At 43.6% G+C, this 21,263-nt stretch overlaps 1 protein-coding gene across 5 annotated transcripts in view; it reads left to right on the top strand.

Moving 5' to 3' along the window:
- The window catches only part of LOC309810579 (uncharacterized protein), a 200,182-nt gene that overhangs the window by 89,084 nt on the left and 89,835 nt on the right, over window positions 1–21,263 (top strand). For all 5 annotated transcript variants that reach the window (XR_014295023.1, XR_014295024.1, XR_014295025.1 and 2 more), the window contains exon 5: window positions 20,664–20,719. Coding sequence is in view for 1 of the 5 variants with exons in the window: in XM_082632689.1 (XP_082488815.1) it covers window positions 20,670–20,719 (50 nt within the window). In the remaining 4 variants the exon portion in view is untranslated. The remainder of the gene's footprint in view (window positions 1–20,663; window positions 20,720–21,263) is intronic.

The following is a 21,263-nucleotide window of genomic DNA, read 5'->3' as shown; positions in this document are numbered from 1 at the left end:
AAGTCATACAGTAAAAGCCAGGCCGAGTGTTAAGTATGAAGGAAAAAACTATAAATGGGACAAGGGGAGGTAAAGTCAGAGACCAACAGGAATTGGAATTAAGAGTAGATTCCAATGCAAGAAGCCATTCTGGACCAGAGACATAGACCAAGGCATTATAGTAAGGTTAAATCTGGGCAGACCCCCTACCTAGCCTTTCCACTTACAGGAATATACCCTAGAGAAACTTTGGAACATGTGTGTAAAGAGACAAGTGCAGGAAGACACCACTATTTAACCTTTGTGGATGCAGAAATAATAAGTGGTAAAAATATGAAGACAACCATGGATTGATACACACTAAATTTAGAATAGTAGTTTGAGCTGAGCCCATTTTTTCTTTCTGATATGTGATTTAATAGTCCTCAATCATCTTTAGAGGTGACACTGTCTAGGATCCTATTCTCAGTAATAGATATGGGTTTTGGGTTTTGAGTGTGTGCTTGTTTTATTGGCTAATAGGGCTGATAGAAACTGGCAGGTGGGGCTGGAAGGACTAATCTCCCTTTGTCGACCGAGGTGACTGAGAGGCAGGGGTGGAAATCCAGGTTGCTGGTGACGGGACTGAGAATAAGAATCAGGGTTTTCCGACTGCTTGCTCAGTACTCCCTGCACCGCACCGTGTGTCCTCCCTAATGAAGGATCTTTTCTGTAGTTTTATGTCACTGGTACCATGTCCTTAACCCTTTTTGGTACCCTCCATCAGAGCACTTCAGAGGACTCTGGTGCTTTAAGGTATCATTATTAAACCATGGCAATTGCATAGATCATCAAACCTTAGTGCATTTTTCTTCTGTTAAAATATATTAGGGTCGGGCCTCCCTGGTGGCGCAGTGGTTGAGAGTCCGCCTGCCGATGCAGGGGATACGGGTTCGTGCCCCGGTCTGGGAGGATCCCATATGCCGCGGAGCGGCTGGGCCCGTGAGCCATGGCCGCTGGGCCTGCGCATCCGGAGCCTGTGCTCCGCAACGGGAGAGGCCACAACAGTGAGAGGCCCGCATACCGCAAAAAAAAAAAAAAAAAAAAAAAAAAAATATATATATATATATATATATATATTAGGGTCAACCCACATTTATTTTTTTCCCTCCGAGGTGTTTTATAAGTTGGCCTCAACATTATGTGGGTCATTTGTTCTGAAAAATCGTTGTAGGATAAATTCTTAAAAGTTGTCCAGTGGTTAAGACTCGCATTCCAATGCAGGGGGTGCGGGTTCAGTCCCTAGTTGGGGAGCTAAGATCCCACATGCCTCAGGGCCCAAAAACCAAAACATAAAACAGAAACAATATTGTAACAAATTCAATAAAGACTTTAAAATATGGTCCACATCGGGCCTCCCTGGTGGCGCAGTGGTTGAGAGTCCGCCTGCCGATGCAGGGGATACGGGTTCGTGCCCCGGTCTGGGAGGATCCCATGTGCCGCGGAGCGGCTGGGCCCGTGAGCCATGGCCGCTGGGCCTGTGCGTCCAGAGCCTGTGCTCCGCAGCGGGAGAGGCCACAACGGTGAGAGGCCCGCGTACAGCAAAAAAAAATAAAATAAAATTAAAAATATGGTCCACATCAAAAAATCCCCCCCAAAATTGTCAATAATTAAATAATTTCAATAGGAAAAATGTTAGTGATCCTAAGCCCTCAAACTGACATCCATTTATACTAACACAACACTACATTCAGTTAGAAACTGACATAACTGCTTCAAAGAGTAGCATAGTTACCATAACATGAGGTAAAAAGACATTATGTTCCCTGTAATATGGCTCTTTGTCCACTTTTCTTGAGCTTTTGTAGCCTCTGTACACAGAGTTTAAGACCACAATCGAAAACAAAAAATACCATGACTCGGTAACAAAATATCTTTTTTAAAAATAAATTTATTTATTTATTTTTGGCTGCATTGGGTCTTCGTTGCTGTGCACTAGTTGAGGCGAGCGGGGGCTACTCTTCATTGTGGTGCAAGGGCTTCTCATTGCGGTGGCTTCTCTTGTTGCGGAGCATGGACTCTAGGTGCGCCGGCTTCAGTAGTTGTGGCATGTGGGCTCAGTAGTTGTGGCTCACGGCTCTAGAGCCTGGGGTCAGTAGTGGTGGTGCACGGGCTTAGTTGCTCCATGGCATGTGGCATCTTCCCAGACCAGGGCTCAAACCCGTGTCCCCTGCATTGGCAGGCAGATTCTTAACCACTGCGCCACCAGGGAAGTCCCCAGAATATCTCTTAAATTCTGTTTAATGCAAAACAATCAAATAGTATATAGACAAATCAATGAAAACCATGTATTTTTGAAGGTTAAATGCCTAAAGCTATCAGTGTAGTGAACTAACAAACCCCAAGTACTGTGAAATGAGAACTTACAGACAACATGCTCCAGCTCTAAAACCACAGTGATGTCCACTGGGTACTTTCGTCCTTTGGTGTGCAGCTGGCCTTCAGGTGCTCCATATACAAATACTTAGTAGTAGTACTTAAATGCTGAGAAATGCCGCATACCGAAAATTGGGGTGTTGAAAGAAACTGCCTGTCAAGCTGAGAGGTCTTATTTCAGCTGGGAGTATGGGTGTATTTGAAATGGAAACAGGTAGAGTGTGTGTGTGTGTGTGTGTGTGTGTGTGTGTGTGTGTGTGTTTGAAACGGAAACAGGTAGAGGGTGTGAGTGTATTTGAAATGGAAACAGGTAGAGGGTGTGTGTGTGTGTGTGTGTGTGTGGTGGCCAGGTTAATTGAAAAAAGAAAAGAAAACCAGTTTGTTACAATTTCTTAAAGGTGTACATGCAAGTAAACCCCTCTTTCCCTATCTCCTTTCTCCTCAGCTCTGAGACTTATCATTTAGTTTTAATTTTATTCACAGCCACTGAGCTTTTACTTCTTATAATTTGTTACACCTTTTTGTAGCATAGAATGTGTAATTGATATATTGCTTAGCTAGCTTGTAATCAGTGGTGAATAATGTTCAACATCCTATTTGTAGAGAATGATCATCCTTTAGTATTCTGTAGTCTTCTGCTGTTACAGGTGTGCTTAAAATTTAGATGACTGCTTCTAACCAAAGAAATCATCCCTTAGCTGACTCTGCCTGGAAAAGCTGAAATATATCACTGGGATATTTCTATTTCATTCAGTGTTAATACTCCTCTGATGCCTAAAATAGTTTCGGGTGTAGTTCTGTCTGCACTTGAGGAATGGTGGTCTTTATAATTTGATTTAGTAGTAACAGTAAATTTTTAGGACATGAACTTTACAAAAGTAAAAAAAATTATTCCACATATTTTCGTAGTAACATTTTCTGTTTCATGAGGATGACTGGAAGACTCATTTGACATTTTTTCAAACACACTAGTCAGGAAGTGGTGCTCTCAAATTTCTTTCCCTTTTTTTCTCCCTTTTGTCAGCAGGTGGCGTCTTACCGTTTCCTGTCTCTTTTCCGCTTTCTTTTCCTTTTTATTCCTTTCCTTACTCCCCGCCCCCCTTGGCAAACATTTGTCACAAGAATGGATGCTGTTATTTTAAAAAGTCTGACTGTGACATGTTGTCTTTTCAAAAGGACAAGAAGGAAATGAAACAGGTTTTCATTGCTTAAGGCATAATACAACTGGTTAATTTTCTCTGCCAACATATCCTTTAGAAGCAGATGTTGCATTTAAGTTTGGCTTTGTAATTCTATTATGTTGCTTTGCATGTAGATGGCTCCTCTTTTCTCTTTTAGGTAGATGGGCACCTTTTGTTAATTTTTACCTTTTTTTAAATACTAGGCTATTTTCCAAAGAAAAATTCTTTGATGTACAGATAAATAGATTAAAATACATTTGTGCTTAGTTTTGGGAGTAAAACTGGTAACAGTGATTTGGGCTAGTCATTGTGAATATGAAGTACCCATAAAGACTTATGATCGGGTAGAAAACATATACAGCTTAGTGAAAGATTGTTAATGACTGGAATAGGATTTAATTAATATGTATTATAAAACCAGACTGCATGTGGGACAGTGTGTCTGAGTTAATTAAATATTCTGAGGAGTACTACAAACCCCACACCCCTTATCCCTTTTCCTGTCCTTTCTCCATCACTAAATAGTTATTAAATGTTCCCAGAATGAATATTACATAAAAAACAAGTATATGGCATTGTCTTTGCTGTCAGGGGTACAAACTTACTGAATGTAATTTGTTAGTCCACTTTCCTGCTTTAGGAAGAATGTTAGGATGAGCTCATTTAATCTTTGACATACTATCACCTCTCATCTCTGCTTGTCTAAATCCAAGTTTCAGGGCTGCCATATTCTTCATGATTATCTTAATTCTCCCCCCACCCCCTCCACTTACCTGCTCCACCTCCAAAAACAGTGGTCTCACACTCCTCTGAACATCCTTCATGTTTATGTAAACTCTTTTCTTGGCCTTGTTACTTACTACTTTGTAGTATAGTTACTTACAGTTGCTGAACTTAAAGCATCTTGATTCTCAGTAGTTCTCAGCACAATACCCTGCATAGAAATGCTTTTCATTAAGCGATTTACTGAATGCTTATTGGATATTAACTTTATAAGTGCATGGGCTTTTAGAGTCAGTCATACCTGGGTTTGAAACTCAGCTCTGTGATTTTGGCCAAGCCTTAACCTCTCTGAATTTCAGTTTTCTCATCTGCAAGCTGGGGCTGATAAGGACTACTTGATAGAGATGTTGTTCAGATAAAAACCAATGTTGTAGGTAAAACACAGTGCCTGGGACATAGTAGCTGCTCAGTAAATCTGGGTGTGTGTCCACGTGTCCTCCCAGGACATACACACATATATACATACACGCATGGTGTATGTGCAAGATGCTGGGCACTAGAAGAAAGTCAGAACCATACAGGTCCTATGCCCATGTTGCTTAAAGAGAAAATAAAGCCATGCAGGTAGAAAACGATGGTGCTATTGGGACATTAGAGACAGAGTGCCGTGGGAGTTCACTCCTTTCTCCCCGAGAAGAATGGATATGGTTTGTGGAAAGTTTCGATTCCTTTCTCCCCGAGAAGAATGGATATGGTTTGTGGAAAGTTTCGATACAAAAGGTGGCAATTGTGCAGAAAGTAAAAGAATGGGTAGGGCCTGAATGGGTGGAGCTGGAGTCTAGAGCAGTAGATAAATATTTTAAAAGGTGTGTCTTTTCAAAAACTATTGTTGTGCAGTAGAACTTTCTGGTCAAAGACTGAGATTGGAGATGGATATCCCTACTGATCTGCAAATAGTTTTCTTAGAAACTTACCAAGTGCCTATGTGTGTTCTCAGATGGCCTATTCTTTTTGGTTCAGGTATGGTAGTTGCTACCAGGAATGTTGGAAATGATAAAATAGCTTGGCAGCAACTTCACTAGTACTCTAGCTTTGGTATTTTATAGTGCTACATTGGGCATATTACCCATGGATGTGGAGAAGAAGAAATTAACTTGGTGACTGTCCCTAAAGAGGTGCGTGGTTCACGACCCCTCTCCTTTTCCTCAACCCCTGCTTAGCTCTGCTGCTCCAAGGAGAACCTGCAGGAGCTGGAGGGGGTGCTGCACTGCCACTGGGGGTGCAAGAGAGGATGTTAAACCCATCTATTCTAGAGCTATACAATAGATGAGAAATTTCTGTATAGAAATATGTTTAGCAGAAACTGCATTTGAGGACAGGCACTTCTTTGGAATTGGCAGGTGGCTGATGTATCTTATATAAAGTAATGAGGTTCCACTGACCTGTGGCCAGGAAGGGGCTGGTCTCTCCTGGCCAGTCACCTTTCTTTCCCCCACCTTCAAATGCTCTCCATTTCTTTTACTGTTTAAATAGGAAATCAAGGTGCTAGAATCCCCCAGGGTTATGGGTATGAAGGTTGTGGGCGTGTGAATGGGTCAGGGCTCTGCCCTTCATGGGACCCTAACCCTTTCCTCTCCCAGTTTTGGAGAAATCATCCCCAACGGTTAACTCCCTTTTTCAAGACCACAAGCCCCCAACCTTCATACCCATGGCACTGGAGAATATTCTAGCACTTAATTCCTTTTGTCCCCACTTTAAGAACGCAAAGGTTTTCCAGGGTAGTCTACCACATACCTGGAGAATTCTCTTTTGTTCTAAAACTCCAGCCAAAAAAAATGTGTTTACAGCTGCTAACATTTATTGTGTACTTACTTGGAGTCAGATGCTTTTCCAGAAGACCATTAAGTATCTTCACTTTAATATACCTAACAACCCTGGAAGATATAATTCCCATTTTAATATCTAAGTAAATTGTGGCTTATGGGGTTTGACCAGGGCGCCTGCAGCTAGTGAGTAGAAGAATCTGAATATGACCTTAGGTCTTTGATTACTAAACTGTGGAAGGTGGGTGCTGAGTTCTCACTTTGCCAATGACTGTTTCATCTTGGGTATGTTTCTTAAGTGTATTTCCTTATCTTAAGAAAAATCAGTGTAGTAGAGTAGTTACATTCCAAAGTATCCTTCTGTGTAAAAAAAATCTGTGATCCTACCGACTGCTGTTTTACTTCCAATCTTTTCCAGCAAGAAGAATGATTTTGAAATTGTCAAGTGTACAGAACTGCAGCAGTGTCTTGGGAAGTAGCTCAGTGTGGAGGAGATAGCCAGTGATGACTGTTATAAATTAGTGGTTCTCAAACTCTCTAGTTTGCTGAAGGAGCTTGCAAATATCTCAAAAGACCTCAGTGTTTACTAAATGTTGACAAATCATACAGAATTTAAAAGGGGTTGAAGACAGGAGAAAAACAACCTTTTTCCAAATTTTAAATAAAGCAAGAGGTTCTAGAAACCAAATGCATGCTCTGGCTACTGATCACCAACGAAACATAGAGTTAAATAGATGATTCGTGAACTTTTTGAAAAGTATATGGTATTAGTAGGTCCAGTATGAGTTCACTAAAGGACAAATAATATAAAACTAACTTTGTTTCCTTTTGTGAAAAAGTTCACATGTTGTTGACTTGTTTTGTCTTGATTTTACTGAAGCATTTGACCAAAAATTCTATGAAGACAGTTATGTGCTGATTAGATCAGTGGTTTCCTTTTTATCCCCCCTCCCCGCTCCCGCCCTGCTTCCCCACCCCTTGCCATATTCTCACCTCACTTTATGCCTATCCGAAGGGAACTACTGAGAAAAGAGCCCAGGAAAAACCATATGGTAAAAAAGCTCATCCAGGTCTACTGCAGCCGCTCCCTAGACTGGGATTTGAGAAAAACTAACAGATGTTTTCAAACTTTTGCTGGGGCAGGGAGTCCTTTCATCAAATGAAATGAAACTCTACCATATAAAACAGATGAAGTGACATTTCCTAGTACTATAAATTTTTTTGGAGTTTACATTTATAATGTTTACTGAAGAGTCAGCAAGAGCAATGAAGCTCTTAAGATATAATGAAACACTTTAAAAAATCTGGTGTTGATGATGACTGTATAATAATAGCTGTATTCACATTATCAGCTGTGTTTAATAAACATATACTTTGCTTTAAATGCATCATATATTTTTTTAAAAATCTGTTCTCATAGATAATTACTTGCAAATTATAACAAGAGTTCTTTGTTTTTGTTTTGTTTTTAAATAACTTGCCTTGGGATCCCAGGATGTTTTTCAATTCAACCAATCTAAGGTAGGGAATATTTGTTTCAAAATCGTAACCCTGTAACTAAACGTAAGGAAACAATAGCTCACATTCCTTATCATAAATCTAAAGTCATACAGGAAACATCTAATTCTTAGAATAAATATTTACCCTCTCTCAAGTAGGGTGTTATCACAAAGGACTTTCTACTGTGATGAAAGCAAGGCCGACCAGATGCCCCCGGTGCCTCGCCCGCATTTAAGGGCAGCCGACACTGGGGTGCGGTTTGTATTCATGTGCTTACTTGAACAACCTCTTGAGAGCAGACTGTGCACACAGTGTTTTTCACACGACCGGGTGGAGCTACAGCTTTCCTTCCCAGTGTCACACTTACAAGAAGTCCACATGTGCACATGGAGGTGGCAGGGGAGCCTGCTACAGGGATCGCCTGGATCTCCCAGACAGGATCTTTGGCACATGATGCTGTGTGTCCGCAGTGGGTGAGAAGCTTGCGTATAAACCATTTCAGTGTCATTTAAAAAAAATTACAGCTTTTAAAATATCTAAAATGTATTTGAACATTAGAAACAGATGGTGGTGTATCCTTGGAGCATTTCCATAGTAGTCTTTTTAAAAACATTAGTCTGATATTGACTGGATGCTGATTATGTTAGGAAAAATGTTTGGTTCCCTGTGGAATACGGAGATAGAGTTGGGGACAGCCAGGTAGTGCAGATGAGAAAAATACAACAATTCAGGAAGTGCATTTATGTACACAAAAGAAAGAACAAAGTAACTTTGAGTACAAAGTGGGGTAATGACCTCTTCTGGCCAGGAACACAGGGAAGGGTTCCTGGAATAAAAGACATTTGTGGAGGCCCTTGAGGACATACAGGACTTGGGTATGAGAATATTAAGGAGAAGAGATGTCGTTCTAGGGCACCACATCTTTTGGGAAAGTGTAATTGTAGAGGAAGATGATGTAGATATCACTACCCTCTTAGATTACCTTCTTCATTAATAAATTAGCTCTATATACATTTAAAAATATAATCCATTCTAATAAATTCAAAGAGAGATCCTTTTTATATATTTAAATATGCCTGGGGTTTCTTTCAAAGTCATTACTGTGAGACAGTGATTTACTTGTTCTTCAGACCTTTCCAGTGATACTTTGCCCAACCTGGCTGCCACTTTAAGACCCACCTGTATCATAAATGTGCACTAAAACTGACCTCTGCAAGAATTATAGCCATTCATTTGTTCAGTTGTTCACCCACGCTGGTATATTGAACAACTGTTAATGTGCCAGGTCCTGGAGAGTTCTAGGCACCCAGCAGTGAACAGGTCCAAACTGGACAGGTGGATTGGATGCCTGGAAACCACCTGAAGTTCTTATCATTAAACTTACCATTAAAAAGATAACAGTGCAACTTTCACTACAAACTGATAACAGCATAAAGAGTACACCTCCCAGAGCTTTTACATTTTAACAGGGATCAAAGCTTTGCTTCGAACTGTTTCTAATCAGGCAGCGTGTAAGGGGAACTGTGGTTTGAGCTCTGGGACTTTTCCAGCTTATATGGCTTTTTTGAGCAGCAGGGTTAAAGGTGGGGACTGGCTCTGATAATATTCCTCCCAGAAGGGTAGCTTAAAGAAAGCCCTACTGCACAGGGAAAATCAGTTAGATATCCCATAATGGAACAGAGCTCTTGTTACAATTTTGCCTTTTGGGGGTGCCAGAGAGCCGAACACAGAGAAGGAAGGAGTATAGCACAGGGCAGGTGCACAGGGTGCCCTGCTGTTGGTAGCCAGGCAAGTCACTTACCCTCTGGATGCAGCTATAAATAGGGATAATAATGATAATAGTACCCACCTCAAAGAATTGTTGAGGGTCAAATAATATATACAGAGCATTTAGAATTGTGCTTGCCATAGAGTGTAAACATTATATTAAAGTTAGCTATTATTTCTTTTAGCTATGCGTTTTGGCAGTTTGTTGATTTTCTGAGAACATATAAGAGATACCCAGTAAGAGTGGATAAGAAGATAGTTCAAGTGAGGATGGATAATTCCTTCTTTCCCCGCCTCCTACTCCACAGACCCTAGAGTTGTTTGTTTTGTGAGGTAGTAACATCATATTTGAATGTATGACCTTGAAAAATTATGATTAAGTAGTTCTGGGCAAAGCTCTAGTGGTTGGAAAATAAGTCAGGCCTCCCACACATACCTGCTCAGCCAAGAATTTGTTTGCCCCAGGAACCGTGGGTGGGCGGGAATGGAAGCAAGCACACACCCGGGCTTATGTGAACTCTCTGTTCTGGCTTGAGACTGTGGTGTCACCCTTCTTCCTCCGCTCACCAGTGCTTTCTGGTCATTTCTCTTCATTCTCAATTCTAGAGAAACAAATATTTTTATTTTTTAAAAAATGCTTTTCTCTCTCTCCTTTCCCCGACTCCAGGGAACTTCCACCCTGCCCCCCCCACCTTCCTGCTTGTTTGTTCACTAAAGTTTGGGTCTTTATTTGTCCCTTGGTATTGCACTTGTGCAAATTTCTCCCAAGCCCAGGAAGGCAACATGCAGCATACGATGACGAACTGTAGGGCTCCCTGCATGGATCCCAAGTTTCAGGATCTGGGGCAAGGCCCTCTAGAAATGTCCTGGAATTTTCTGTTAGTTCTTGTAACCAGGGATAGAGGCCCCCCCTGCCTTTGCACTGGGGCATATCACAGGTACTCCTGCAGGCTGTCTCCTGTCTGTATCCTGGGGAGACTGGTGAGGGGTTTTTCCACACAGCACTGCAGAGAGGGGCTTGTTTTCCCGTTCCTGTGAAGTGCGCCACATCGGGACATGTGTGACCTTCAGTTATTCCTGGCTTGGTTCGTGTTTTTTTTTTTTTTTTTTTGCTGTACGCGGGCCTCCCACCGCTGTGGCCCCTCCCGCCACGGAGCACAGGCCCCGGACACACAGGCTCCGCGGCCATGGCTCGCGGGCCCAGCCGCTCCGCGGCACGCGGGATCCTCCGGGATCGGGGCACGAACCCGCGCCCCCTGCATCGGCAGGCGGACCCCCAACCACTGCGCCACCAGGGAAGCCCGGTTCGTGTTTTTATTGTTAACCTATTTAGCCTTCAATCCCATTGTCCTAGTTAAGTCCTGTCATTAGAGCAGGTGTGTTCTTTTTCTGAGTGTGAGAGGGGGCCTGTTTCGGGGCCTACCCTGGAGGAGGCATCCTGGGAGAGGGTGGCAAGAGGCCTCTCAGGCCTCGGGAAATCTCCTTGGTGGGAGCTAAGCTTAGAAAGTTACTTAACCTCTCTGAGCCTACGTACTCACACCTCCCATCCATTTAAATCTACCCATGGGTTGTTCTAAAGGTGAACATTGGGGACTTCCCTGGTGGTCCAGTGGAAGAGAATCCGCCTTCCCATGCAGGGGACTCGGGTTCGATCCCTGGTCAGGGAACTAAGATCCCACATGCTGCAGGGCAACTAAGCCTGCGTGCCACAGCTTCTGAGCCTGCGCGCCTCAACTAGAGAGCCCACGTGCCACAAACTACAGAGCCCACACACCCTCAAGCCTGCGCGCCACAACTAGAGAGAAGCCTGGGCGCCACAACCAAAGATCCCTCATGCTGCAGCTAAGACCCGACACAGCCATACATACATACATAAACAAACAAACAAACTTTGAATAAATAAATAAAAGGTGAACATGAAACTGTGTGGGATGTAGGCAGCCCTCAGTAACGGCTCCTTTCCCTCCATTTCTTTGTTGGACTATGGAACCCAGGCTTATTGTGGGGATAGTAGGTATTCGGCAGATTCTTCCTAATGACCTGACCAGGTGTCAGGATGGGAGACTGATATTTGGGGGGCCTTTGCCCTTCAGTCAGCGCCTAGGTGGGTCTTCCTGAAAGAAGCATCCTTCTCCCTCGTGGCCGGCTGAGGAATTGGAGCAGGGGGCGGGCCGCAAAAACCCACTTTGAATTTTGCCACTTTATTTCCCATCTAGTTTGCTCAGATACAAGGAAGAACTGGCAAAATTAAAAATAAAAAAAATTTTGTTTTGAAAATTCTACGCTATTGACAAACAGCCTCAGATCACGAGTAACCACCAGACATCCTGTTCCTCAGCATGTTTGCTGGTCGTTCCTGGGGCAGCCGCCCTGCTCGGGTGTTGCTGTGCTCAGGGCTCTGCACGGGCATTTTTCACCTTGAAGCATATCCGTGTCCTCTGTTACTCAGCCCAGGCCACCTCTTACTGCCACTGTAAAACCTGTAGGATGAAAAGAAATCAATATGATCAAAGCTGCATCTGGCCAGTCTGTTGCACCATCCTGCCCTTTTCCATTTTACAAATCTAGCATTTTTTTGGTAAAAAGATATGCTAATATAGGTTTATCGATTGTATGACTTGATGTTAGGCCAGAAGACTTCTGCTGTCCTCTGAAATACATATATATCTCAAAGCTATTTTTTTAAGTCTCATGAAGTGCAATAAAGACTTCATTCAGTCCTAGGGGCTTCCCTGGTGGCGCAGTGGTTAAGAATCCGCCTGCCAATGCAGGGGACACGGGTTCGAGCCCTCGTCCGGGAAGATCCCACATGCCACGGAGCAGCTAAGCCCGTGAGCCACAACTACTGAGCCCATGCGCCGCAACTACTGAAGCCCGTGTGCCTAGAGCCCACGCTCCGCAACAAAAGCCACCGCAATGAGATGCCCGCGCACTGCAACAAAAAGTAGCCCATGTTCACCGCAACTAGAGAAAGCCTGCGCACTGCAATGAAGACCAGATGCAGCCATAAATAAATAAATAAATAAATAAATTTATTTTTTAAAAAAAAGACTTCACTCACTCCTAGACTAACGTTCTCATGGAGACGATTAACTGTGCCTCCCTCTATAAAAAGGAAACAGGGCAGCAGTTCATATGCAGATACCCCGCCACCCACTGCGAGGAGGTCAGCATCCTCCTCAGCCTTGCCCCACAGCCACGGGAATTGGCCGGGTGGGTGCCCACAGAGCCCAGACCCGTTCTGTTGCCACCCAGGGCAGCAGCACGGGAAAGAAGGTGGGACTTAAGGAAGCGGGCTGTGCGGGAGGCAAGGGTGGCAGTGTGTTCATAGTCGTCTGTGGGGGGAAGACGTTGGGGCTGATGCAGAGCCAGGCTCTGGCGGACAGTTTTCTGGTCTCAGGTGTGGGTTCACCTGTCGTCATCTGTTCTTTGGGAAGGGTGCTGGTGCGGTTTATAGAAATCCTCCCAAAGAGTAATTATGGTCATTAGCAATGGTTCTGTAGTTCCCAGATGTATTCACCTGCCTGTCACTGCCCTGTCACTCCCCTGAGGCCATCAGAACGGCCCTTCACATACTCGTCATGTTTTGAGAATTGCCGCTGGTGGTGTACAGAGCAGATTAATTGGGTGTAGATGCTTAGGAAGACAAGAACTGATGGTAAAGGCTTGCATGAATTAGGAAAAGTTTGAAGACAGAGTTTTGTTTCTGGTATGCAGCGTTTTAGCATAAAGGCTTACGAAGTATCGCCAGGGTCTTTTGCCAGTAGTGGCCGTGTACTTGCTTTAGTGATATACTTATTCCAAACTTGGGGGAAATGCCATGGATGCATTTTCTGCAGGCTTCCCAGTAACTATGGAAGATTTTTTTTTAATATTTTTTAAAGTTTTGGGAAAATTATTTGTATTATTAAATAGCATAGTAAATACGTGTATTTAGATACATAAATAAAAGCAAAATATTGGGACTGTTTCTAAACAGCTATTAACAATAATTAGATCAAAACATACCTAAAATGATAAACCTTAAAGCCACAGTAATTCATGTCTTTCTATGTAGAAAAGGTTCATTCAAATTAACTTCTCTCCCAATGTCAGAATTCCTTCTGCAACGTGCCTAAGATGTGATAATTTTTTTTTGCAGTACACGGACCTCTCACTGCTGTGGCCTCTCCCGTTGCGGAGCACAGGCTCCGGACACGCAGGCTCAGTAGCCATGGCTCACGGGCCCTGCCGCTCCGCGGCATGTGGGATCTTCCCGGCCCGGGGCACGAACCCATGTCCCCTGCATGGGCAGGCGGACTCTCAACCACTGCGCCACCAGGGAAGCCCAAGATGTGATAATTTAGGCATCATCTTCTTTCTCTTCACTTCCCTCCTCTCCTCTTCCTTCCTTCACCTACCAGCTGATGCGTGCTGTGTCCAGCTCACTATGGCAGGCACTGCAGATACACAGGTAAATACTCATGACCCCTCCCTCAGAGGCCTCCCAGTCTAAAAGTATGTACAGCAGGATGAGGATGTGCAGGGAGGAGGCGTGTGAGGTTACCTGGGTGAGAGGCTCCCACTCTCAGCCTGTTTGGAGGAAGAGAGACAGCATACGATTCACAGAGGTTATGTGGAAGCTGAGCTTTCAAGCCTGAAGGGGTGGCCTAGAAATGAAAAAGCATCCCAGGCACGGTACTTGTGTGAGAGTCGTGAAAGCACGTTTGGGGAGTGGCATGCATGCAGCCTGGCATAGCTGTGGTGCTTGATGCTGGGGAGGAGGAGGGCAGCAGGATGAGGCTGTCTCAGCAGTGATGGGAGCTCACCGCTTTGCAAAAAAAAAAAAAAAGAAAGAAAGAAAGAAAAACTGTTCTCTGGCTGAGAACTGTATTTTGTTAGAAAGTGTTTCCTTGTATTGTGCCAAGTCTGTCTCCTTTTCTGTTTTACCTTTGAGTTCAAGCCGCAGGAGCAGCCCAGAATGAGCCTGCCTGCTCTTTGCCACCTGCCTTTATGTGTAAGTGGTGTTTTGCTTCTTGAAGTCTTGCCCCAGGCTGTGTACACCTTTGTCCTTCTTAATAGGTTTTGGTTAGTCGTTTGCTTCCTTAACATAACCCAGTGATAATTCCAGTTGGTCCTTTTAGAATCTACAGTTGATTGCGATCGCCTAGATTGATCTCACAGATCTCCAAAGCAGCTGCTGCTGCTGTTGCCGCTGTACCCTCTTGTCTGTCGGCCTCGTTTCTGCCAGGTTCCTCCCTCTGTGGTTTCACAGGATCCCAGAGGGCAGGAAGCAATCAGAGGTGTTAGTCCAGCATCTCCTCCACTTCTTCCCCACCACACCATTTCCTTTTGGTCACCTTACGGCTTTAGAGAAACAAAAAGTAGGCCTTTCTCACACATATGCCGGGGATCCTTGTCCTAGAGGAACAGTATTTTTCTTTACAATCTTATAACTATTATGTTTTACTTGAGAGGCAAACTAAGAAAGAAATATGTACCTGTGAAATGCTAATAAAAATTAATTAGGATTGAACTAAAATAGCTTAGAAGTTAAGGGTTGAGAGAGGCATGTTAAAGCTCAGGTTACGTTTTCACATGAATTATCTGTAATTTGGAAATACCAGTTATGTTCTGAATGAGAGATTTGGCCATGTGTGTAATATGAGACCCCTCTGTCTGAAAGTGCAGGGTTTGGGTGGGTCCTAGAGAGAGATTCTCAAAGCCTATTTGTTGATGGCAGCCGGTAATGTCGGTACCTGTAAGCAATCATTAGTCGACCACTCTTAACCCCTTGATAAAAATTCTGTACTTTCCAAGCCAGTGCCAGTGCCATGGTTGTCTATGGATTATCCTCTTTACAAAAAAAGGACGAGATGGAAAAGGTTCAGTAATTTTGGTTCTTCCACACCCTCACCTAGTGCTGAAGCCGGGAGCTTACCCTATAGCCGTGATCCTTTGTGCGAACCATTCTTCCATGTGGGGAAAGGATGAGTGAAGAAAAGGGAGAATAAAAAGAAAACCGTATTTGGTTGCTCAAGTAGAAGTTTCAGATCTAATCAGTTAGCTAAGGATGCCCCAGAAGAGACTGTTTGCTTATTGCTGGGATTTAAGTATCCTACGCCATGGAGGGCAAATTCTTATGTTTAATGTAAGAGTAAGAAAACAATTAGTCTTCAGTGCAGTAGTTTCAGTCTCCATCAGTGGTACTTATCGAGGGAATAGTAGGGAGAGGGGAAGGAGGGAGGATAATAAATATTCTACCCCTGTGTACTCAAATGGTGGTCCATAGACCGCCGGCAGCAGCATCACCAGAGAGCCTACTAGAAATGCAGAGTCTCAAGCCCCAACCCAGCGCTTCTGAATCAGAATCTGCATATTAACAGACCCCTGGCAATTCCTGTGCACATTGAAGTTTGAGAAGGACTGCTCTGGTGGGTGATGACAGTAACTGATTCACCATGAGCGATTTACCTGTCTTAGCACACTTTGAGAAAAGCTGAACAAATAAGGTATATCCGCCAAAAGTATTAAATGTTGAGAATCAGAGTTTAATTTTGTTTGTCACAGTTGACTAAACAGCAGATCCTGTTTAGGGGAGGACGGGGTTCTGTTTACTGCACAGATGATGTGCCCCCTGGCTTGGATAGCAAGTGAAGAGCTGCTTCCCTGCCCGAGAGTGGAATTGTTTCCATGACGACAGTTATGAGCTGTGATCTCCCCCTACCTCCCCCCCACCCCATTAACCAACAGAGCAGAGAATTAAAAGAATACTTAAAATTTTTTTTTTTTAGAATTCGTCGTGTCCGTTTTTTACATCATGTTATCATCATGGGTTTCTCGGGAAAAGTCTGTGCAGAAAAGCGTAGCTTCCTCAGTGATGTGCAAACATTCCTTCTGGGCTAAGCTCAAACTGGCACAGCTGACAAAGGTCAGCGCTGGACCATGTTGGCCTAAGCCTGATTTTAAGAAGAATACTTGTGTTTGGTGTTTATTCTGCTGTACATCAACAGATCTTCAGTTGGAATATCTTCATGTTAAATAGTCATTAACTCCCATGGCCACATGTATTCAATGATCTTTCTCCTCACTTAGAGGAGCCTTTCATTTTCAGAGTAAACGAAAAATGCTAATACATAGTGGTGACCAGTGTCACAAGTACTTGAATATTCAATTCTTCTGTAATGTGATGTGATGATGTTTTTGTCTGTTCGATCTTTTCCACTGTCTGTGATGATCATATATTACTTCTTCATAGCTAAAAATGCACTAAGTTTTCTTTTATAAAAGTAATAACTGGGCTTCCCTGGTGGCGCAGTGGTTGAGAGTCCGCCTGCCGATGCAGGGGACATGGGTTCGTGCCCTGGTCCGGGAGGATCCCACATGCCGCGGAGCGGCTGGGCCCGTGAGCCGTGGCCGCTGAGCCTGGGCGTCCGGAGCCTGTGCTCCGCAACGGGAGGGGCCACAACGGTGAGAGGCCCGCGTACAGCAAGGAAAAAAACAAAACAAAACAAAACAAAAAAAAAAAAAAAAAAAAAAAAAGTAATAACTGAAACAAAACAAACCCCTTTAGTGATAAAAAGATTGACTGCTAAAATCAGCCATTAACTGAGTTGGAGCTAATCCTAGGGTATTTTCTTAAAGTTTCATGAAGAACCTGTCAGCTTTTTAGAAGCACTGCTGTGCGTCACTGCTGCACTCCAGTCCAAGCCCCTGTAATTTCTTGCCTGGGCTGTTTCAGAAGCCTAAGAACTGGTCTTGCTGCTCCCTCCCTTGCTCTCACTTCAGTCTGTTCTCAACACAGCAGCCAGATCCTGTTTGCCTCTGCCCCAAACACCTCTGTTGCATTGCAGGGCCCTCAAAATAAAAGCCCAAGACCTTTGGGTACCCTAACAAGGTCACTGTTTACCTCTCTGACCCCACATCCTACTACTGTCTCCCATGCATGCCCCGGGTCAGACAGGCCACACTTCTGTCTCAGGGCCTTTGCACTTGCTGATCCTCTGTCTGGAACTGTCTTTCCCAAGATGTCTACATGACTCTTTTCCAAAAGAGGTCATGCTCTCTGTTCATATGTCAGTTTCTCAGTAAGGCGTTCCCTGACCATCCTATTTAAAATTTAACACCCCCCCCAACATATTTTACATTTTACAAGCATACCTCATTGGATTGCACTTTGCTTTATTGCATTTTGCTTTATTGTGCTTTGCAAATGTTGTCTTTTTACAAATTGAACGTTTCTGGCAACTCTGTGTGAGATGATGGTTAGCATTTTATGGCAATAAGGAATTTTTAAAGTATGTATGTTGTTTTTTTTTTAGACATAATGCTGTTGCGCACTTAATAGACTACAGTATAGTGTAAGCATAACTTCTGTATTCAGTGGGAAACCAAAAAATGTGTGTGACTTGCTTTATTGAGGTCTGGAACCAGACCTGCAATGTCTCCAAGGTATACCTGTACTTAACATATGTTCACCGTTTGTCTCCTCTTAGAACTTTACCTCCTTGAGAAGCAGGGGTTTTGTCTTGTTCATTTTGTGTCCACAGCACCTAGAACCATGCCTGGCTTATTCAGGTGCACGCTGTTTGTTGAATGAGTGAGTGAAGTTGGCCCTTTCTAGCCCCCGATGACTAGATGTGAATGTAGAGTCAAGGGCATTGTGGAACTTCTTCCTGTCAGTTTTGTTCTCATTCTCATTACATAAGAGGACTGAAATGTTAGAACATCTTTAAAGTGTAAACCACAGCTGTGAGCCATTTAAAACATTCTGTGCGGCGAGTTAGGAAATGTCGATTAGTTGTTGATTTGTAAGGCAAATAGGAGAATGACACAGTACACACCAGGTCTCCTGTGTGCCGAGTGTGCAGAGTCAGGCCCCAGGGACAGGAGGAGGTGCAGTGTATGGGGCCTCCTTCAGAGAGCTGCACACTTCGTTGCTGTCGGCCCCATAGTCGTGGAGGCATCCCACAGCAAACTCAAAGCCTTCCATGCCCCCCTCCGAGGACCACTGCTTTGGGTGCTTGTGCACATGCGTGCGTGTATATTTATTTGTTTTCCAGTGTTGTCTCAGCAAGGGTTTCCTTTGGCCGCAATTTATGTTTTCCTTTTTGTTTATAGTGTTTCTTAGTAGCCCACTGCTACAAGTCCTGTCTGCAGAGGTGCTACTCAAATGTATCTTGAACTTTGTGCCGTTTCTCTTTTAGTATCTTAAGATTTATTTTGGCTATGGAAGTCTAGGAAACAGTAAAGTTACGGAAGTGAGTTAGACAGTGCCCATCTAATTATTGACCCCCCCAGGGGCAGGACACATCAGGGAGGATGGAGCCCATTCAGGATGGAGCCCATTCAGGAAAGCCACATGGTCTGCCTGGCAAAATAATCCCTGTTTTGGCGACGGATGCAGCAGGTTCTAACGGCCCAACGCCATCATTCATTCATTAAGATATCTCTTGAGTGTTCACTGTTGTGGGACATGCTAATAAAATGAGCACAGTATTCACCTTTATGGAGCATCTTAAGGTCTAGTGAGAGAAATAAACGTAAATTAAATAATCACATAAATGTGTAATTATAAACGGTAGTAAGTGCTACAACGGAGAAGATCAAGATGCTATGGGAGCTTAAGATAAGGGAGTGTCCTAGTCTGGGGTCGTGTGACATATGAGCTAGGAGCTGCAGATGACTAGGCACGTGTGTGCTGTGTGGGGAAGGTGGAGAGTATGTGCATTTGTTTCTAGCCAGAGGAAGTGAGGCATGCAACATCTCTGAGGTGTTGAGGGATCTTTGCGTTTAAGAGAGTAAAAGAGGAGACCAGTGTGGCTGAAATGTGAGGGTGACAGGAAGAGTGAGCACGGAGGAGGCTGGAGGGGTGAGCTGGGCCAGACCAAGGCTTGAGAGGCAGCTCTCGGGTGTTTATCATCAGACCCGTGCAGAGCATTAAAGGAGTCGAAGTAGGGCTGAGCCATGACCTGTTTTCTATTTTTAAATGTTTACTCTGGACACGTTGTGGATAATAGATTGGAAGGGAGGAAGCGGAAGCTGGGAAAATAGCAAGAAGTGTTTCATGTTTGTCCAGGAAAAGGATGATAGCAGCTTGGACTAGGATGGTGGTAGTGGAGGAGATAGGAGAACACTTGTCTGGAGAGAGAATATTGGAGGCCACTGGCATCTGAACTGTGATTGCTCTGACATGCTCACCCAACAATCTGCTGTTAATTTGGCTTGATCTGCCTGTTTGGTACCCATACCTGGGATTTCAGGCAGTATTTATTGACCAAAGAAATGTGAGTATGTTGGTCAAGCTGGATGGAGCAAGTGTCCAGGCTGTGTGATGACATATTTTTCATGGGAAATGAATCCATAGGCTTTGTGGCTTATCTGTCAATCTTTTATGAGCTTTGTTAACATGAATCAGTATTGATAAACATGATCATTTTTGAAACCTTAGTGAGATAGACTTTTGGAGCCAGCAGAGGGAGGGACAGAACCTGGACAGTTGTGAGTTCCCCGAGGTGAATGTCACCTGGTGGAGACTCTCTGAACTGCTACCTTTCCTAAGCAACACCCTCTTTTTTTTTTTTTTTTTTTTCCCTGTATGTGGGCCTCTCACTGTTGTGGCCTCTCCCATTGCGGAGCACAGGCTCCGGATGCGCAGGCTCAGCGGCCATGGCTCACGGGCCCAGCCGCTCCGCGGCATGTGGGATCTTCCCGGACCGGGGCACGAACCCACGTCCCCTGCATCGGCAGGCGGACTCCCAACCACTGCGCCCCCAGGGAAGCCCCAACACCCTCTTTTTTGATGAATGCTTTTCCATTATCATTTTTAAACATTTAAAGTAAACCTGTACTATCAATAGCTATATTCACCAGTTGTTTCTATCTTTAGAACAGAAAGTATTTCACCCAGTGGGGAAGGGTGCTGCCACCTGAAAAAGAATTTCAGAGGGAATGTAGTTTGAAAAGGCATATTAAATGTAGAAGGATTCAGAGTCAAGGAGAATCGTACCCTACGTTGTTTCCCTATGCGTCCATCTTTTTATTATTATGCCATGTTGATTTCTTTTGAAATCATAAAGTATTTGTTTTTCAAATCTCCTTTTATCGATACATGTAATGATATTGTCTTAATGGTTTTATTTAGGAACTCAGTAAAGTTAGGCAGTTGAAATAATTCACTAAAGTTTAATGAAGCCCCGTTGGTACTCTCAAGTCCGGAAGATATCAAACAACGATATAAAACATTATGTGTGCATTTGTGACCACTCACTAACAATATTTTCCTCATCTTTTGCAGGAGAAAATGGAAAAAACGGAGGTACTTTTAATGGAACAGAATAAACCACTGAACAGGTAACTACATTATCAGGGGTTGTGTACACATGTATTAGAGTTAATATTTGTGAAGTCCTTAGAAGGTTACCTGCACGCAGTAAATAACTACATAAGTGTTCACTACTATTAAGTTCCTTTAGCTGTACCTGAGCCTAAAACAAACCAGTCATACATCCAAAAACTACCCAACAAAAACAAACCATTTGCCCCTAAAGCAAGTGTGAACATCACATGGTCTCTGTGTGACCTCTTACAGTGGCCTGAGAAACTTAATTTCTTAATCTTTGAGCACTCAATTCATGATGACCTTGTGTCAGATCAGTTTCAGTTTTTTGAAACAAAACAAGCTTCTTTACAATTCTTGAAGAGCTTATCATTTGTGGAGATGGCTTCGTTTACAGGTGGCCACTGAAATGGCTTGTGGATAGTTAGTAAAGGTAGAGAGGATGGCATTAAGAACAGAACTCACATTTTCTGATGATGCCGAGATTACTTGGAATAAGAAGTTTCAAACTATTGACCCTGCCCAGGCTCTGCCTTCACATCACAAAACTGACGGTGT

This window comes from Mesoplodon mirus (genome assembly GCF_964341445.2).
Source record: "Mesoplodon mirus genome assembly, chromosome: 9".
Classification (NCBI taxonomy): Eukaryota; Metazoa; Chordata; class Mammalia; order Artiodactyla; family Ziphiidae; genus Mesoplodon; species Mesoplodon mirus.
The sequence above is the reverse complement of the archived record's forward strand: the minus strand, read 5'-3'. Positions and strand labels throughout refer to the sequence as shown.